The 20,236-nt window shown below is 36.0% G+C and overlaps 1 protein-coding gene across 12 annotated transcripts in view; it reads left to right on the forward strand.

Moving 5' to 3' along the window:
* Positions 1-20,236, forward strand: part of TUT4 (terminal uridylyl transferase 4) — a 155,062-nt gene that overhangs the window by 87,900 nt on the left and 46,926 nt on the right. For all 12 annotated transcript variants that reach the window (XM_004476506.4, XM_058303582.2, XM_058303583.2 and 9 more), the window contains exons 7-13: positions 1,056-1,107; positions 3,716-3,785; positions 6,133-6,259; positions 11,692-11,811; positions 11,982-12,194; positions 16,215-16,389; positions 18,547-19,247. In XM_004476506.4, the coding sequence (XP_004476563.1) occupies positions 1,056-1,107; positions 3,716-3,785; positions 6,133-6,259; positions 11,692-11,811; positions 11,982-12,194; positions 16,215-16,389; positions 18,547-19,247 (1,458 nt within the window). The remainder of the gene's footprint in view (positions 1-1,055; positions 1,108-3,715; positions 3,786-6,132; positions 6,260-11,691; positions 11,812-11,981; positions 12,195-16,214; positions 16,390-18,546; positions 19,248-20,236) is intronic.

The following is a 20,236-nucleotide window of genomic DNA, read 5'->3' on the forward strand; positions in this document are numbered from 1 at the left end:
AAGACATAGGCAGGGCAGAAGAAAAAAGGGACAGAAAAAAAAAAAGGAAGTGGAAGGGGAAGACAGACAAATGAAAGCAAAGTGTTTATATTTTAGCATATTAAACAGTTATCGCTAATTATTATATTATAGTTAATATATACTTTTGTTAAATATAATTATATATTATAGTTATTGTAATTTAGAAAGTGATGGAACTTTTAAATCAGACACATCTGAATTCAAATCCTGACTGCAATGAGCAAGTTACTTGACCTCTCTAAGCCTTGGTTTCCTCATTTCCAAACCAGAAATAGCAACTTTTATATTAAACAAGATGATATATATTAGGTGTTTTATAGTATACTGCCTTTTACATGATGTGTATATTAAATAACTAGTAGCTAGTATCATTAGCAACAGAACCAATATTGTATAGATTGTTAACATTGCCTATTTATTGATATATTAGATATTTAAAATAATCATTCAATAGTCTATGGGTTTTAAATTTTTTGAGAAATAATGCTGTGCTCAAAGAAGTTCGATTTGTGTAAAAATTTCATGTTTTAATTTCTCCCTGGATACAGCCATTTACTCTACGGTTAATGTATGATCATTATGTACTTTTAAATAACAGCAAAGTACACATTAAACTGTAACCACTTGACAAGGTTGTTGTGTAAAATAGTATTTACTCTTAGCTTTTTTGCCAAACTACTAGTTGCTTCCTATCCCTAAAAGTTGTTTGTATTCCTTATCTTAACAAGTTTTTTTAACAATCATTTGGAAATTAACTTCTATTTATTTTCTGTGAAATCCCAGAACCTTTTCTCACTCTAAGAAGTCATTAGTTCTAGGAGTATTGCTGGAATAATAGCACTATATCATTTATTAATTTCTACTTTCAAAAATATGACTTAACATAAACATAACTTGTTGATATATTTTCTGTTATCAAATTCAGAGCATGATTTTTTAAAAATGTTATTCTTTAATGAAATTGAGTTCCCTCTAAATTCTGCTATTTGAACTTTGAAATTAGTATATTGATTTAAATTGAAACTTTTTTCTAGATGAGTCATCCAGATCTTCTGATACAGGTGCTTGGGATTTTTAAAAAAAATAGTAAGTTTCTTTTATTTTTTAAAAATTTTATCTTTCTAAATAAGATTTTGAAAGACATTTGCATCATGTTTTTTATATGGCTAGTCAAATTAAAATGAAAAGTCCTAGCATATTTGAGTTATCACACCATAATATATAGGGTAAAGATATATAAATATATGTATGTATTTGATAGATGTACTAGAAAAGATAATTTACATGTTGGTTATGTCAAAATACCATTTAAAAATTAATATGTAAAACAAATGCTGCCTTTGAGTAATTAAAAAAATTGTTAACTTTGAATATTGTAAGCATTTCTTTTGTAAAAGAAAACAAAGCTTATAAACACCTAGGCGGTCATTGATGAAGGAAGTTTTAGGGAGAGAATTGGAAAAAATAAAATGCATGTATACACTGAGTAAAAATGTTTATTTTTCTAATTAAAGCAATGATACTAACCTAGTTTAATAATTTGTTACATAAACCAAATCATGCTGAGTAAGTTTTTGTGCTTGTCTATCTGTGTTGCTTTTGATGTAGAAAGGACGTTCCTATAGTTAAAAATACTTTTCAAATAAAGTTAAACAATTACAGTGGTCTCAATTTATTATATGACAGGCTGGAAGTCATATAATTTGGAAGATTATTTTCTTGGTTTTTATTTTTTAAATGCTTCTGCTTTAAAGGAGTCTGCTTTTTTTGTTATAAATTCTTAGAGCTCTGGCTCTGAAACCAGACTCTTGGCTCAGATTCTAGCTTCGCCATTTATTGGCTCTGTGTCCTTGGGCAAATTATTTATGTGTATATGCCTTAGTTTATTCATGTGTAATATGGCAATAAATAATATAGTAACTTTTTGATCAGAAGGTTGTTGTGAGGATAAATGGGTTAACCCATAGCTTGGAAAAGTGCCTGGCATATAGTAAACTGTTGTTATTGCTGTTATTATCCTAACTTAAATTTTATATATTAAAAGTACCTGGCAAAAATATTTGCATTTGACTTTGAAAAGATAGCTTTTTAGCCTTAGCCTTATTCTCTCATTGGCTCTTCTATCAATTTTATACTTCTTTTTACTCTCTGTCTGCCCTACCAGCCCTCTATTATTAATAAGTAGCTGCTTCTTGACTATTTTTCTGGGAAATTAATTTTTTTTTAGTTTTTTAAAAAAATTTATCTCCCCTTCCCCTTCTGTGTCCACTTGTATTCTTGTCAGCGGCATCTGGATCTGTGCCTCTTCTTGTTGTGTCATCTTGCTGCATCAGCTCTCTGTGTGTGCGGTGCCTTTCCTGGGCAGGCTGCACTTTTTTTGTGCTGGGTGGCTCTCCTTACGGGGTACACTCCTTGCACATGGGGCTCCTTTACATGGGGGACACCCCTGCGTGGCACGGCACTCCTTGCGCGCATCAACACTGTGCGTGGACCACCTCATCACACGGGTCAGGAGGCCCTGGGTTTGAACCTTGGACTTCCCATGTGGTAGGTGGATGTCCTATCCGTTGGGACAAAATCCGCTTCCTGGGAAATTTTTAAGGAATGAACTTGGTCCACTTTATCTTGTAAAGGGTTTTTCATATAGTTTCTTAATAAATACTTGTTTGTAATTGCACAAAACTTCTAAAGAAGTATTACAGATAAGTGGTAGACTTATTCTTTTTGCCCTTCAGACTTACTGGATAATGTCAACCTTGCATAAATATTTTAAAATGTGAGTGGAGGATCTTAAGTCACATAACATTTTTAACAAAATGTTTACAAAACTCAGACTCATTGTAAAATTGACCATTCCCTTCTCTGTGCCCTCATTGTACCCTCTAGAGACTTCCCATCCTCAGGATTTATCTGCTTATTTGTGTTCTAAAACCTACATTAAGCTCTTTTTATCTTATTCATTGTCATATATCCTGTGCATAACACAATTCTGGTACATAGATCTTCAGCACATCTATTTTGAATAAATTAGTCATTCCAACTAGTACTACTAAAAAATGTTCTTTGAACTTCAAATGAAATAATGTTAATTCAACTATCTTTATTTATATTAGACATTTATAGCATGGGGCCTATCTTGGAGGTATAGAGAAAACTTCAGAGGGGAGGTTGCTTCACCCTGTTAGTCCTTCCTTAGGAGCTTTCATTGGATGGACTCTTCAGATATTAACAGGATGTGAGGCCAGCAGCAGAGTTATAGCCTTCTACTTGCAAGGATACTTTAAAGAATTAAAGTGTCTAAACATAGTAGGTCCTCATTTCATGACACATGGAATAGTCATCTCAAGTAAGTGGTGTCCTCTCTTTACTGTATCTGTGAAGGTTTAACAGCTTTGACTAGATTTTATACCTGCTTGGAAATACTCAAACTTTTAGTGATGTTTAGACCTTTCTTCTTAAGGTGATTATAATTTTCAGACAGTATTTGGGATTATATCCGTGGTTTGTGTTATACAGCAGATGATACCAAGAGAGGTAAGAGATTCTCTTGAGTTAAAGCTCATAAGGAAATGAGTAGACTCTCACACAGAAGCAATGAAAGTGGTTTTAGAAGGAAACTATTAATATTTACTAGAGACTGAACATTCGAGAGATGTTCGTATTAACTTGTTTTTATTTTATTTTTCTGTGTTAGCATCATATGTAGATGTGGAATCTGATTTTCACGCTAAAGTTCCTGTTGTGGTGTGCAAAGATCGGAAAAGGTTGGTAATATTGAAGAAAAAATAAGGTATTTAAAAAAAACACAAATAAGTAGAGAACAGTTCTAAGAGAGAAAATTTTAATTTTAAAATTTTCCTTGCCTTGATATGACTAACCTTGTTTCTAATGATTAAAAATAGCTAGCTTACCTAAAACTTGTGAATAAGAAATAGAATTACCAGTCAGTTGAAAATAGAACACTGTAGCAAAATTTAATTTTTCTCTTAAGTTCATTCACTCACCCAAAAGTATTGAACACTTATTATATGTTTGGTTCTGCTTGACTCTGGGAATCCAAACATAAATAAGAAACAGTCCCTCTTCTCAAGGAACTACTAGAATCTAGTTTTTAGTTCACCAAAATTGAATGAATCATTGAAGATTGATCCTGCCTTTCTGATCAGATGTTTATATGACTTAGAAGGTGAAGTATCTTTGGAATAGGAAATTGAAAAAATGTATTTGAGGTCAGTGAGGGAGACGTGGGTAAAACAGGGAAAGGATACAGTATTTCTTTTGTTGGTTAGTATATTTCTTACATCTTAAGATAACTTTTAATACTCAAAGATGGATCTGTGGGGATCTAGTTCACCTTTCTTATTTTGTAAATTAGAAAATTGAGGCTTGGAAGGCTTAAATAGTTTGTCCAAATTCATGTCATTTAGGGTAAAATCAGGGTAAAACCAGAATTGGAATGTAGGTATTGTGACTCCCACTGGTTTTTCCACCACATAATGTTAAATTGCTTCTATGTGGCAACCACAGATACATTTTTCTTTCTGACCCCAGAATATCTCCACTACAATTCTGTCACCTCATTTAAGGTAGCTCCCGTTTCCATTTTCATTTCATATAAGCATAACATCTGTGCTAACATGTAAATCCATTCTAATCTCTTCTGAAAATAACATATCAATCGAGGAATGAATGCTTTGATAGGAAAAATTAATCAAGAAGTATAGCTGGTCAGTTCAGTGTCTCATTTTAAATTTTTATCATTTGCAAAATAAAAAGAATGAACTAGAAAGAAGTGTTGCACTATTTGACATTGAAGAGATCACTGTCCTCTCATCTAAATCAGATTTTGGTGAATCTTACTGCTGCTTTTGAAGTTAACTTTTCATAAACTTAACTACTAAATAAAGTTGAAATTTATTTCTGAGGTACAAATGAACATTAAAATCATCTTTTTAAAATTTGTATAGCTCTTTAGTGATGGAAATGATATCTACTGTTCAGTTTAGTTTAAAATTTATTAGGACATTTATTTTTATTATGGCTTATTAGGTCTTAAAATATGGTGACTGAAAAAAAATATCGTGATTGGAAAGGATAGCCACAGGTTTTGAATTATTCTGCTTTTTAAAAAATTTTTAAAGATTTATTTTATTTATTCCCCACCCCACCCTTGTTTCCCCCATTGTCTGCTCTCTGTGTCCATTCTCTGTGCACTTCTGTGTCTGCTTGTATTCTCATTAGGCAGCTCCGGGAACTGATCCCAGGACCTTCTGGAGTGGGAAAGAGGCGATTACTCTCTCGCACCATCTCAGCTGCCTTGTTCTGCTATGTCTTCCACCCTCCCTCCTTCCCTCCCTCCCTCATTTTCCTTTCCTTTCCTTCCCTTTCTTTCCTTTCTTTTCTCTTCCCTTCCCGCCCCACCACCCAGTTGTCTGCTTTCTGTGTCCACTCACTATGTGATCTTCTTTGTCCGCTTGTATTCTTGTCAGCGGCACCCGGAATCTGTCTCGTTTTGTTGCATCATCTTACATCAGCTCTCCGTGTGTGCAGCGCCATTCTTGGGCATGCTGCACTTTCTTTCGCGCTGTACTGCTCTCCTTAAGGGGCACACTCCTTGTGCGTGTAGCTCCCCTAAGTAAGGGGAACCCCTGCGTGGCATGACACTCCTTGTGCGTGTCAGCTCTGCGCGTGGGCCAGCTTATCACACCGGTCAGGAGGCCCTGGATTTGAACCTTGGACCTCCCATGTGGTGAATGCATGCCCTATCTGTTGGGCCAAATCTGCTTCCCAGGCTGTGTCTTCTTATTTTCTCTTCTCTGTGTCTCTTATTGCATCACCTTGCTGTACCAGCTCTCCTTGTTGTTGGGCACTCCTGTGCGGGGTGGCTTTCCTGTGCTGGGTGGTGTTCCCACACAGGGCAGCTCTCGTGCATGGGGCCACGTGGGCTGGCACTCCATGTGGGCCAACTTGCCCTCACCAGGAGGCCCTGGGCATGGAACCCTGGACCTCCTATATGGTAGACAGGAGCCCAACTGCTTGAGCCATATCCATTTCCCTATTCTGGTTTTTAAAGTAGTAATACATCAAAATTTGTTTATTTCTTGTTCACAGTGGTTTACTCTGTAGAGTGAGTGCAGGGAATGATATGGCATGCCTCACTACGGATTTACTTGCTGCTCTTGGCAAAATGGAACCTGTCTTTACTCCCTTGGTGTTAGCTTTTCGCTATTGGGCTAAGGTAAGTGGAACAGAAGAAAAAATACCTAAGTTTTTAAGAAGTCATGCTTTTTCTTGCTCTGACATATAACATAAATCATAAAATATATGACTGAATAATTATCTGTGCCAGACAGAAAGTGTTGTGGTAGTTTTTGATTTATGGACATGAAAGTAAAGTTTCATGGACTTATAGATTTACTGATGTATTTTAGAATTTTTAATTGTCATACTTACTTTTTCTCCTTTTACATAGTATAGACTTGTCTCTTTCATGAGCTCAAGTTTTAACTCTTATTTTACTGTAAGTTAATGTTCCTCTGTTGGTGCATTTTTTTCTAATCTCTGTCTTAGAATACTAGTCTCTTTCCTCTAAATTGATCGACCCTGTAGCAATTTCTGATTGGGCAACTAATGAGGATTAGCTATGTAAGTTTCCTAAAATTCAATCCAAATTCCCCAAAGAGAAGATTTTAGCTTTTTGTGTGTGTGTGTGTATGTGTGTCTTCTTACAGTGTTTGTCACTTGTTAGACTAGCGATGAGTAAATTTTAAGGCGATGGTAATGAAGTGGTAACTTACAAAATGGTGAAAGGGTGAATTTTTTGTATGACTCTGATTAGAGGATTACTCCCATGGTTGAGGTAGCACCTGTTGTCTCAGTACAACTTGTCAATTAAGGAGTAGTTAGAAAGCTTAGAGTTGGGACTTTTTCATGCTCAAGGTCCTTGTATTTGTTGTTCCCTTCATCTAGAATGTTGATGAGGGTATCCAGAATGGTTCACCCCTTTACTTTTTTTAGGTCTCTGCTCAAATTTTGTCTTATTGGAGTTTCCTGAACCACCCTATATAAAATAGCATTGTCCCATCACTTTCCCTGTCTGTCCCCTGCTTTATTTTTTTTCACAGCACTTACTACCACCTATCATACATATATTTATTGGTTTGTGATCTGTTTTCTTCCATGAAATTTTAAACTCTGTGAGGGCAAGGATATTAACCTGTTTTGTTCCCTGCTGGTTCCCAGTGCTTCTTATTTTATTGTGGCGTTACATAGTAAGCACTTAATAAATTATTTGTTGAATGAATGTCCTAATTTCTTCAAAAAGGAGATTTTTAATCCTTGGAATTGAGTAGGGGCAGAGAATCAGGTGAGAACCTCCTCTTATTTATCTCATTATTTTCTGTGCCTAGCATCATACCTGGCTTACTATAGTAATTCAGTGCCATGAAATGGAATAAACCTTTACCAGCTCTAGTTTTAAATTTTTATGTGGTTTTGACAAATCACTTATCTGAACCTTGTTTTTTTCCTATCTCGAGATTATTTTGAAAATGGTATGAGATACGAGATATAATCCAAACTAATGTGGCATTTGGAAAAAGTCCTAGACTAAAAGGGGGAAATGTTAAATGCAAATGAGTTTTTATGGCTAAGAGATTTCCAAGTGAGTTGGGAGGTCATTCCAGAGATTACATTTATGCACGTCTCAGTAGGATCTCATTGACTGCCATAGTAAACATTGCCTCAAACCGGGGGTCTCCTTGTGGCTCTAGAGACATCTAGACACTATAAGCAAGGCAGACTACCCCAGGAAATCAGCACCCTGCAAGTGGGCCTTACCTTGGAATATATAATAACCCATCTCCCCCAATATATGAGTTAGATTCAGTTATAATTTTCTTACACATTGTTCTTCTGCCCCATTTATTTGAACCAATAACTAGCACTATACCCATTGAATACACTCTCAGAGACTTAAATCTTCTGGCTGTTCAGATATGGGCGAACCTTGAATCTCAGCAGAGTTGCAGCTAACACCTACTTTCTAGTACGTCAGACTTGCCCAGGACAACTAACAAAATGATGATGATGGATAATGCCCATTCCAAAAAACAAAGCGTATCTACAACTGTAAGCAAGACACTTCCATTCATCTCCTTCATGGGATCTAAACCCACTCTCAATTGGAAGCAGGTTGGGCATCACCATCCCCAAATCCTCAAAATTGAGGAATGAACAAACATAAGGGGGAACGCAACTACAGACCAAGTAGACTTATTTTAGTAATGGGAGAACTTGTAACATTGATATAAAGATAGTGATCACCAGAGGTTTGGAGGGAGAGGGAAGAATAGGTGTGACATGGGGCATTTTTGTGACATTGGAATTGTTCTGCATGATATTGCAATGATGGGTCCATTTTGTCAAAACCTATGAAATTGTGTGGTGCAAAGTGTAAAGCATGTAAACTATGGACCATGGTTAGTAGCAGCACTTCTGTATTTATTCATCATTTGTATCAAATGTACCACACTAAAGAAAGATTTTATTAATAGGAGAAAATATGAACTAGGGAGGACATAGGATATATGGAAGTCCCCTATGTTATCAATGTAACTTTTATATAATCTAAAAATTCTTTAAACATAAAGGAAAAAAGAAAAAAAATACTCTGGGTAAAAAATATAAATAGGGGCTCAAGTGAGTAGGCTGTTGTGGTAGATTAGCCAGAAATGATAGTGGCCTCTGCCAGATTAGAGGGGTATGAAGCAATGTAGATAGATTTGGGATAAGTTTTGTAGATAGGACTTGCAGATGGATTAGATAGGAGAGTTGAAGGAAAGTGAATAGTTGAAGTCAACTCCTAAATTTTTGTAAATGGAAAGATACTATATTAGTCAGCCAAAGGAATGCTGATACAAAATGCTAGAAATCTGTTGGCTTTTTATAAAAGGTATTTATTTGGGGTTAAAGTTTACAGTTACAAGGCCCTAAAGAGTCCAGCTCAAAAGGTGCTTTCTCACCAAACTCAGTTGCCACATGTTGAAGCAAGATGGTGGGTGATATCTGACTGGTCTCTTGGGGCTTCCTTTATCAGTCTTCGGCATAAGGCTCATTTCTTTCTGGACCTGCTCAGCTGCTCTGTTCTCTTCAGTTTCAGACTGTCAGGTGAATGGCTTATCTCTCCCTGGGGCCCCAGGATCGAATACGACAGAGTTCTCTCCTCCTCCCATGTGTCATCGTCTTTTTTTATTTTATTTTAAGTTTTATTCATTTATTTCTCCCCACCCCTTTTTGTTTACATTTCATGTGTCTGTTGTGTGCTGGTCTTCTCTTTTTAGGAGGTACTGGGAACCGAACCTAGGACCACCCATGTGGGAAGGAAGCACCTAATCTCTTGAGCTACCTCCTTTCCCTACTTTTTTATGTCTCTCATTATGTTTTCCTCCTTGAGTCTCTTGTTATGTCATCTTGCTGTGTAAGCTCACTGCGCCAGCCCATCTTGTCAGCTTGCTGTCTTACTCATCTTCTTTAGGAGGCACTGGGAACCAAACCCGGGATCTCCCATGTGGTAGGTGGGAGCTCAGTTGCTCGAGCCACATCCATTTCCCCCATGTATCTTCTTGAGTGAGTGTCCGTATATCAGCCCACCAAGGGTGACGGGACTCAACCTGAGTCATGCCTTACTGATATGATCGAATCAAAGCCCTAATCTTGACAGGTAATTTAGTCAAGACATCTGAGCTTAATCTAATGCATTCAAAAGGAATCACACTCAGAGGAATATTAGTTTACAAACATAATCTTTTTCTTTTTGGGATTCATAAAAAGTCTCAAACTGCTACAGGTACCAAGTTCTTAGATGGGGAGACAGCATCCCTAAAATGTAAAATCTCCTTAGATTACTTTTCAAATGTAATATAATTCCAATTAGAACGGTCAACACCTTTGAAAATTGGATAAAATGATCTTAAATTTAATATGAAAGAATAAATTTCTGAGACTAGCCAAGAGAATCAAAAGAGTATGCTATTGGCATAGGGGTAGACAAATAGATCCATGGAAGAGAGTCAGAAATAGATCCCAGTTTATCTTAATACATGAAAGAATGAAAGATTTCATTTCAGTGATAAAATAAGTTTATTTAATAAATGGTGGTATCATAACTATATCTTTCTGGAAGAAAATAATATTGGTGCCTTAGCACACTAAATGCAAAAATAAATTCCACTTAAATGAAAAAAAAAAAAAACTTTTAAAAAGAAAATGTAGGAGTGTGTATGTAGGTGGGGAGACTTTTTTTTTACCCTGATAGGGAATGCAGGGGATATAACAGATAAACATATTTAATATATACATATTAAAATTTTTGTATGGCAAAAGATACCATAAATGATGTCAAAAGAAAAACAGTAGATTGGGAAAAATAACACTTTTCAAATACACATATCAGATATAAACTATTATTACCTATAATGTAAAGTGAACCTCTTACAAATTGATCTGTAATACATGAAAGTAGAAATCCTGGCAAAATTTAAAAGGCATTTCAGAAAAGAGCAAATCCAAATGGTTAGTAAACAAACATATGAAATATGTATAAGGGTAATTATTATAGCATTGTTTATAATGGCACAAATTTTTTTTTTAAGATTTATTTTTTAAATTTATTTCTCTTCCCCCCCGCCCCCCACCCCAGTTGTCTGTTTTCTGTGTCCGTTCGCTGTGTCTTCTTATGTGTCTGCTTCTATTCTTGTCAGTGGCACTGGGCATCTTTGTCTCTTTTTGTTGTGTCATCTTGCTGCATCAGTTTTTTGTGTGTGTGGCGCCACTCCTGGGCAGACTGAACTTTCTTTCACACTAGGCATCTCTCCTTACAGGGCGCACTCCTTTCATGTGGGGCTCTCCTACGTGGGGGACACCCCTGTGTGGCACGGCGCTCCTTACACACATTAGTGCTGCGCATGGGCCAGTTCCACACGGGTCAAGGAGGCCCTGGGTTTGAACCACAGGCCTCCCATGTGGAAGGCGGATGCTCTTTTCTGTTGAGTATAATGGCAAAAACTGGGAACAAACTTAATGTCTTTGAGTAGGGGAGCTTTTAAGTAACCCTCAGATCATAAGACTTTAATTTAATCCCTAAAAAGTATTTACGTGTTCTGTATTAATTGACTTAGATTTTTTTGATGCATTGTTAAAGAAGAATATACAGAAACATGTCTATAAGTTCCATTTTGGTAAAAACAGGAAAAAACATAATGTCTTCCTTATATTTACGTAGAGAATAGAAATGTAGTGATTATTTGAGTGTAGAATAAGGCATGGAAGAATAGTGAAAAGTTGTTAACATTGAAGCAGAAGTGGAGGTGAAGTAAGGAAAAATTGTTTTGAAAAAGTGCCCACAATTAAAGCACTAGTTATAAGAAGATTCCATTTAACTAATATATATCTATTTATATGCATAAAGAAACAAATGAAAAGATTTAAGAATCAATTTATTCATGGTTATTATTTCAGTGGGATGGAATTTCAGGTAATTCCTTATATTTTTCATCAAACTTTTTACAATGATTATGGAAGGAAAAAACGATAAAGCTACTTTTATTGTGAGAGGAACAAAGAAAATTAAGGAAACCTAAGTTTGATACTTTTTTCCCCTTCAATTTACAGTTGTGCCATATTGACTCCCAAACTGATGGTGGAATCCCTTCTTACTGTTTTGCTTTAATGGTGATGTTTTTTCTACAACAAAGAAAACCCCCTCTTCTTCCTAGCTTACTTGGGAGTTGGGTAAGTGTGAGTTTATTTTATATATGCATGCATATATGTAGTTTGCTCTGGCAGAGCACTCTGCTCAAACATTTTTAAGCTGGAATACTGGTTTGTCTGTTTGTCCATCTCTCTCTCTCTCTCTCTTTTAATAATTTTCCACTACCAATTTGGAATGCCTTTTTATATAGATTGAAGGCTTTGACCCAAAAAGAATGGATGACTTTCAGCTGAAGGGAATAGTAGAAGAAAAGTTTGTGAAGTGGGAATGTAATTCAAGTAGTGCAACTGAGAAAAACTCAATTGCTGAGGAAAACAAAGCTAAGGCAGACCAACCAAAAGATGATACCAAGAAGACAGAAAGAGACAACCAAAGTAATGCCATGAAGGAAAAACATGGCAAAGTAAGCCTTTTGTTTTTTGTTTTTGGCTTTTCCATCTGTAGAATTTGTAATGCCTTCTATTGAAGCTGTTTTAATAGTAGATTGACAGACCTTGAGCAAGCCTCTTGGCCTCATTTTCCTCGCCTGTAAAGTAAGTGGTTGATCTGGTTTAGTTTTTAGTGGTGATATTTCCTAATGAATTTGCACCTCGTTTTGGAAGACTTGTATTGTTTGAATAATGTCAAATTATTTCTTTCTATCTTTTTTCATGTACACAAGGAAAATTTCCTTCAGGTTTTGGCTCAGCCCAAAACTTTAGCATTTGGGTATTAGGTTGCCAGATTGGTGGAGAAATAAAGGTCCTCTGCTTTATGAGCATGGGAGGCTTGCTTATTTAACCATTCAACATTCATTTATTAAAGGGCCTGCTATGTGCCAGACATTATTTGAGTGTTAGAAAACCAAAGATGACTAAACATGGATTTTGTCCTCCAGAATCTTATCTATCATTTCTGAAATCTTCTGACATAGACAGATGCATAATTAAAGTATAAACATTTCTGAAACCACTGCTCTAGCTATAGCAATTTTACTTTTAGTTTCCTGAACATGTCCCTCCTCCATTCAACTCTCTACTCTACTCAAACCACCTATATTTACTGTCAGCTAATGATTTTATTACTTCACTGAGAAAATTGAAACAATCAAAAGATAACTCCTGCACAGTCCCACTGCCATCTACCACCATCTACACCCCTACTATGCCTTGCTGTCTTTTTCATAGAGGAATTTCCCATGTTCCCATTTAAAGTCATTTTCTGTACTTGTGCATTAAATCCCATCTCCTCTTACCTATTTCATAACATGGCTGTAGCAAGTATTCCCTTTCTTTTCTGAATTACGGATTTTTATGTCGTCTGCTCAGTCAAGCATGCTTTTATTTCTTCTGTCTTAAAAATGTCAACACCACCTCCTCTCTTAGCTACCACCCTATTTCTTTACACCTGTTTGCAGTAAAATTTCTACAAAAAATTGTCTATACTCACTGTTTTCAAATTCTGTTTTCTTTTCTTCCTCCAAAATTTCTATCAAGATCGAAAGTATCTTCCACAGTGCTAAATCCAGTAGTCATTTCTCAGATTATATCTTTCTTTTGACTCATCAAGAACATTTGCCAGTTGGTTACTTTCTTTTCTAAAAAATTAATCTTTAAGACACCACACTCCTGGTTTTCTTCTTACTGGTTAGTGCTCTTAGTCTCCTTTGCTGGTTTCACTTTTCTCTTTCCACTCTTAATGTCGATGTCCTCCAGGGCTCAGTTCTTTTTCTTTTTTTTAAAGATTTATTTATTTATTTATTCCCCCCCCCCCAATCCCGGTTGTCTGTTCTCTCTGTCTATTTGCTGCGTCTTCTTTGTCCTCTTTCTGTTGTTGTCAGTGGCACGGGAAACTGTGTTTCTTTTCACTGCGTCATCTTGTTGTGTCAGCTCTCCGTGTGTGCAGCACCATTCCTGGGCAGGCTGCACTTTATTTCACGCTGGACAGCTCTCCTTACAGGGCGCACTCCTTGCGCGTGGGGCTCCCTTGCGTGTGGGGCTCCCCTGCATGGCAGGGCACTCCTTGCGCATATCAGTTCTGTCCGTGGGCCAGCTGCGCACGGGTCAAGGAGGCCCGGGGTTTGAACTGCGGACCTCCCATGTGGTAGACGGACGCTCTAACCACTGGGCCAAGTCCACCGCTCAGGGCTCTGTTCTTGATCCCCTTTTTCTTATATATACTCATTCCCTTTGGTGATCCCATTCAATCTGATGATTTTCAAGTATGCTAATGACTACCAAATTTACTTATCCAGCCCAGTCTCTCTCCTGAACTCCATAATCCTTTATTTACTACATATTTAATGTCTCTACTTAGATGTCTTAAAATTTTTTTTTGCATTTTCCCATTATTTCTTTTTATTATTATTATTATTATTATTATTACAATTCCTGGAGTAATGAAAATGCTCTAATAATTATTGATGTGATAAATACACAATCATATGATTATACAAATATCATTGATTGTACCCTTTGGAATCCCATCAAAAATTTTTTAAAAATTTGAAACCTTGTCCCCTGAGGTTGTTTTTTTTAAAATATTACATTAAAAAAATATGAGGTCCCCATATACCCCCCACCCCCCTCACCCCACTCCTCCCCCCGTAACTACTATCTCCTCTAGTATCATGAGACATTCATTGCATTTGGTGAATAGATGTCTTAAATTTAACATGTCTAAAACTGAACTCCTTATCTTCGCCTCAAACCTGCTCCATCCTTTCTTTTTGTTCATTCAAAACCTTAGAGTCATCCTTACTCATCTCTTTTCTTTTTACACCCTCTATCTAGTCTGTCAGGAAATCCTATCAACTGTACCTCAAACTGTATCCAGAATTTGGCCACCTGTCACACTACCTGCCACCATCATCTCTGGTCTGGATTTCTGTCATTGCCTCTGAATAGATTTTCCTGCATCTATCCTATGCTTAACATAAGCAATCAAATGGTTCTTTTAAAACTTGTCAGAATATGGCAGCCTGTCTCCCCACACTCATAAAACCCTTCTGTTCACCCATTTCCTTTAGAATAAAAGCCCCAGAGTAATTGCTGGTTAACTCTTTTCTTATTCTACTATTCTTCCCCTCACTTTATTTCAGCCAGGCTAGGTTTCTTTCTTTTTTTTTCTTTTAAATGTTAGTCATGTTCCTACCTTAATGCCTTTGCTCTAGCTGTTCCCTAATCCTAGAACATTTCTCTCTTCAAATCTTTGCTCAGATCACATTTCTTCAAGAAGTTGTATCCTGACCATTCTAGTTAACACTGTAGCCTTCTGCTCCCATACTCCCAGTCACCTTTACCCTAGTCAACTTTTCCATTTTCTATAGGACTTTTCTTCTCTCACTATACTGTGTAATTTAATTATCAAGTCTTTTGTTTTTTGTCCTCTTCCCCTAAAAAGTAAGCTCTGTGAAGGCAAAGATCTTTTTTTTTTTCCATTTACATTTCCCAAGTATTTGGAGCACTGTGTTGCACATAGTAGGCACTTAATAAATATTTGTGTAATTGAATGAATGAATGTTTCACACCTTTATGCTGCCTAGTGGTCATGTTTAGCCAGTCTTCATGTAGCTAATTCCTTCAGAATTCAGGTCTTACCCCTTCTGTGAAGAATCCCCTGATTTAGAGGAACATCTTCACATTTAGCTTTTACTGTAATTATTAAATTGTCACTCCTGGTCCTAATAGTCTTATCAAGTGGGGACCTCCTCTTATTTGAGTCCCAGTGTAGTATAGTTATTAAGAACATGGACCCAGTAGCCAAGTGGTCCTGGTTCAAATCCTTGCTCTTAGTATTTACTTCCACAGAGTTGTTAAAATTAATAGTTACGTGTGCAGCATGTGGAAGAGTGAATGGTACCAGGTAAGCATTATATATAATTGTTGTTCACAGCATGTAGCCCAAAACAAAGCCAGGGACATAGTAAGCTCTAAATACATGTTTGCTGAGTGAAGGAATTAGAAATTTGAAAACCTAGGGTATTTACTTAGATTTTAAAAGCAATTACTGCAGCAAGGAGCTGTAGTAGTTGTTTCATGCAGTGGTTTTCAACCTTGGCTATTCATGATAATCACTTAGGGGCTTTAAAATATCCCAATGCTCAGGCCAAGACCCAGGTCACTTAAATCAGAATGTTGAGAGGGAGATGAAAGGTGAGAGTGGTGTGGGACACAGTCTTTAGTGTACTTTAAAGCTCCCCAAGTGCTTCTAATGTGTAGCCATGTTTGGTTTGAGAACCACTGGTTTAGTGGAAAGAATACAGAATTCTCAGAGGCAGTAAACCGGGGCTCTGGTTGTAGCTCTGCCCCAAGCTGACTGCTTTTTGACAGGTTATTCCTCCATGACTCATTTTTGAAAGATTATTTCCAAAGTCCTTTTTAAGTAAAAATTCAGTGATTCTATAGTTTTGTTAAGCTTACATGAAATTTTTTTTTTTTTTCAGTCTCCTTTAACATTGGAAACAATAAATCAGGTATGCCTGGGACAATTATGGTTAGAGCTGCTAAAATTTTACACACTGGATTTTGCTTTGGAGGAATATGTCATATGTGTACGGATACAAGATATTTTAACAAGAGAGAACAAAAATTGGCCTAAAAGGCGAATTGCTATTGAAGGTGAGATGATGTGTTTGTTATATTTCATTTGGAGAATGTTTTTGGTGTGTGTGCTACTGCTCATGTGTTTCTAATGCAGTTTTAGAAATCTCTTGGCTTTGTAGCACTGTGTATACTATTAGGTTAATATTATATATTTTAGGTTAATTCTGCATGTAGTCTATGATAATTTCATAGGATTAATTCTTATTAAAAGTTTTTCAGCCTAAATATAATGTTGGTTAGGATTATTAGCTTCTTTACATATCTTTATTTTTTAATTATGGAAAATATTTTTAAAATATACAAAAATAGAATGGTATAATTAATACTACCAGGTCTGTTTGAGTACATTTGTGTTATGGTAAGTAATTATGTTAAAGTCTAACTTTAAAACCTACTTTTTCATTGTCTTCCAAAGTGCCTCATCTGTTAAATATGGTTAAGTTAAAGAGAAAATAATTGATGCTGACAAACAAGGTTCCACATCAAATTTCAAGAACATTAAGATCTTTGGAGATACAGAACTTAATAGAATGGCTTCTTAAATCCTTATTCAAAAGTTTCAGTTCCACAGCATTTCACTAAACCTTTATAGATAGAAAATGAATTTCTGTCCATCATTTTAGTCTGTTTAGTCCTGTATATTATTCTGATTCCTTAGCTCTAAGCAGAACTTCTCTACGTGTGTTATACCCAGTGATATTCTCAGATATACACTTAAACATGTGCTCACATCTTGTACTCTCTCACATATAGTAAATAAATGACCTCTGAAGCCTCCAGGAATAATTTTTCTTTTTTTTTTTCTTTTTCTTTGAGAAGTGAGAGAGAGACTAGGAAAAACTTTTTTAGAGCTTATAGACTTAAATACCGTCAAAAAGTAATACATAACCCAGCTTTAATAGTCCGAAGCCTGGCATATTAATCTTTCATATTTCATAATCTTCAATAGTGGAGAAAATTTATCTTGGTTTTTTGGGCAATGTTTTCCTTGGGGTATATTTATATAAGACATATGGATCAAAAAATCTGACACCCATAAACATTTTCAGAGGTCTATCATATGTTCTTAATAATGAGGATGCTGTTGGTGGTAGCAAACTTTCTCAGCTTAGCTATTTTAGATAATGTAACAAAATTTAAATTTGGTTTACTTTTTACTCCTTAGGTCTTTTTCCCTCCTTCTTTTCCTCCCTGCCTCCCTGCTTCTCTCTCTCTTTCCAGAAATGATTATTTGTTCCAGAGTGTAATTGCTTTAAGGTGTGTTATAACAGATGAAAATTATTTGTGGGTCCTGGAGCATGGGAATTTTCTTTCAGCTATAATGTATAAGGTAGCATATTGTCATAGCTTCCTTTTCTAGCAGTTTTATCATTGAAACTTTGTAATTAGTGAGTAGTTCTCATCCATCATCTCATTAGTTTACCTTATTAATTTTTTTAAAGGATTTATTTTTTTAAATTTCTCCCCCCCCCCACCCCTTTCCCTTTGTTCTCTGCTCTCTGTGTCCATTCACTGTGTGTTCTTCTGTGTCTGCTTGTATTCTCGTTAGGCAGCTCCAGGAACTGATCCTGGAACCTTCTGGAGTGGGAGAGAGGTGATTACTCTCTTGTGCCTCCTCAACTCCCTGTTCTGCTATGTCTTCTCATTTTCTCTCCTCTGAATCTCTTGTTGCGTCATCTTGCTGCGCCAGTTCTCCACATTGCCCAGCATGCTTGTGCGGGGCGGCTTTCCTGCGCTGGGCAGCATTCCCACACAGGGCAGCACGCCTGCATTGGGTGGCATTCCGCCTGGGCCGGCACTCCATGTGGGCCAGCTCGCTGTGTGGGCCAGCTTGCCCTCACCAGGAGGCCCTGGGCATCGAACTCTGGACTCCTATATGGTAGACAGGAACCCAATTGGTTGAGCCACATCCATTTCCCAGTTTACCTTATTTTTATTCCATTTTCTCATTTTTCTTTTTAACTTTTTATTTTCTGGGAAAAACAAAGGAAAAGATGTTGTTACTGTGTTCTCCCTATTCAGTTTACAGGAACCTTCATTGGGACCCCAGTTTAGAAAAACCTTGGGAAAATGTACTTTGCAGACATTACGTAGTTAAGATCTATTTGTGTAATCTTAGAAATGCAGTTTCTTAGTATAGACTTAGCTACTGACCATTTTGTTTTTTACTAGATCCATTTTCAGTCAAGAGGAATGTTGCACGAAGCTTAAACAGCCAACTTGTTTATGAATATGTTGTGGAGAGATTCAGGACAGCTTATCGTTATTTTGCCTGTCCTCAGAGGAAGGGTGGAAATAAGTCTACAGTGGATTCCAAGAAAAAAGATAAGGGGAAAATAAGCAATAAGAAACCAGTGAAGTCTGACACTATGACAACCAACTGTTGCATTCTGCTTGGAGAAAACACAGAAAAAATAAATGCAGACAGAGGTCATCCTGATAAATATGATGCAATGGAATGTACATCACAGAGATGTATTATTGACAATAACAGTTTGTTGGTAAATGAACTAGATTTGGCTGAACATGGACAAGAATCTTCATCTCTTTTTACCAGTGAAGGCAGTGAATTAGAGCCAAAATCAATTAAGAAGCAAAGTGATTTTATACCTTCAGAAACTTGTTTGAAAAAGGAGCTCAGCCAATGTAAATGCAGTGAATATAAGTCCCCTAACCCAGATGAATCTGTTGATACCAACTGCAGGTCAAATTTAGAAACAGAGAGTTCACATCAGATTGTGTGCACCAATATATCTGCTACCTCTTGCAATTGCAAAGCTACAGAAGATACTTCTGACCTTAATGATGATGATAACCTCCCTACCCAGGAATTACATTATATATTTGATAAGTTTATTTTAACTTCTGGCAAGGTAGGATACAGTTTGTAAACAGTTTATAAGATTTTGTGTTGATTGTATAAATCTGCATCTCTTCACAGTTTTTAGATTCAGAAATGTAAATGAATGTTATGATTGTAGAGATTTCAGTATATGTTTGTCTTTTATTTTTTTCATTTTTGCCTGTAGTTGCTTTTAAAAAATGTGTATAAATCTCCAGAAATGTTAGCACTCTAGTACTAATTTGTTTGTTTTGCTTCTCTGTGATAATCAGTTTGGTGAAGACAGCATATATTGTAAATTTTCTTATTTTTTTAATACTTATAATTATTTTTCTTCTCAAAGGAATACAAGATTTGTAAATTCTAAAAATACTCTTATTTTAAAGATTTGGGCTCTGTGTTTTAAAACATATAAAAAATGTTAAGAGAGAAATAAGATCAGGAACCAAAAAAATGAAGAAGTCAGATTCTGTCTGCCACTGAACATCTCTCTGGATTTTGGCATATCCCTTATAAATTGTATGCATTCTAACTTTTCTACCTTTAAAGTGGGATATGAATATTAACTCTTTAAATTGTAGAATGTAAGTACTCCAATGAATAGAAACTAAGAAATAACTGCTTTGTTAACAAAAGAAAGTTTTGGCTCTGTCACATTGCTTCAGGGTATAGTGAGCATAATTGAAATATCATAAGTATCCATAATTTAAAAAAAAAACGAAGATACAAATTTCATGTAAACCAGGTAGAATATTAAGAAAAATTAGAAAGTCATCATTACCTATTGACAGCTTTAAAAATTTTAACCCAATTATTAAGAAGTATTTGTTCATTCTGTGTAAGGATAAGCATTTTATTTAGATTGCATTTAGGGCATATAGACGATTAAAAGGGTGAAATAAGTGGCAGGCCTTTAGAAAAACCTCCTAGTTATATAATTTTAATTTACATTTCTTATGCTTTATATTTTTACATTTTTCCTGAAAATTTCTCTTGGGCTAACTGTTTCCTTAATTTTTA

Source organism: Dasypus novemcinctus, chromosome 9, assembly GCF_030445035.2.
Source record: "Dasypus novemcinctus isolate mDasNov1 chromosome 9, mDasNov1.1.hap2, whole genome shotgun sequence".
Taxonomy (NCBI): Eukaryota; Metazoa; Chordata; class Mammalia; order Cingulata; family Dasypodidae; genus Dasypus; species Dasypus novemcinctus.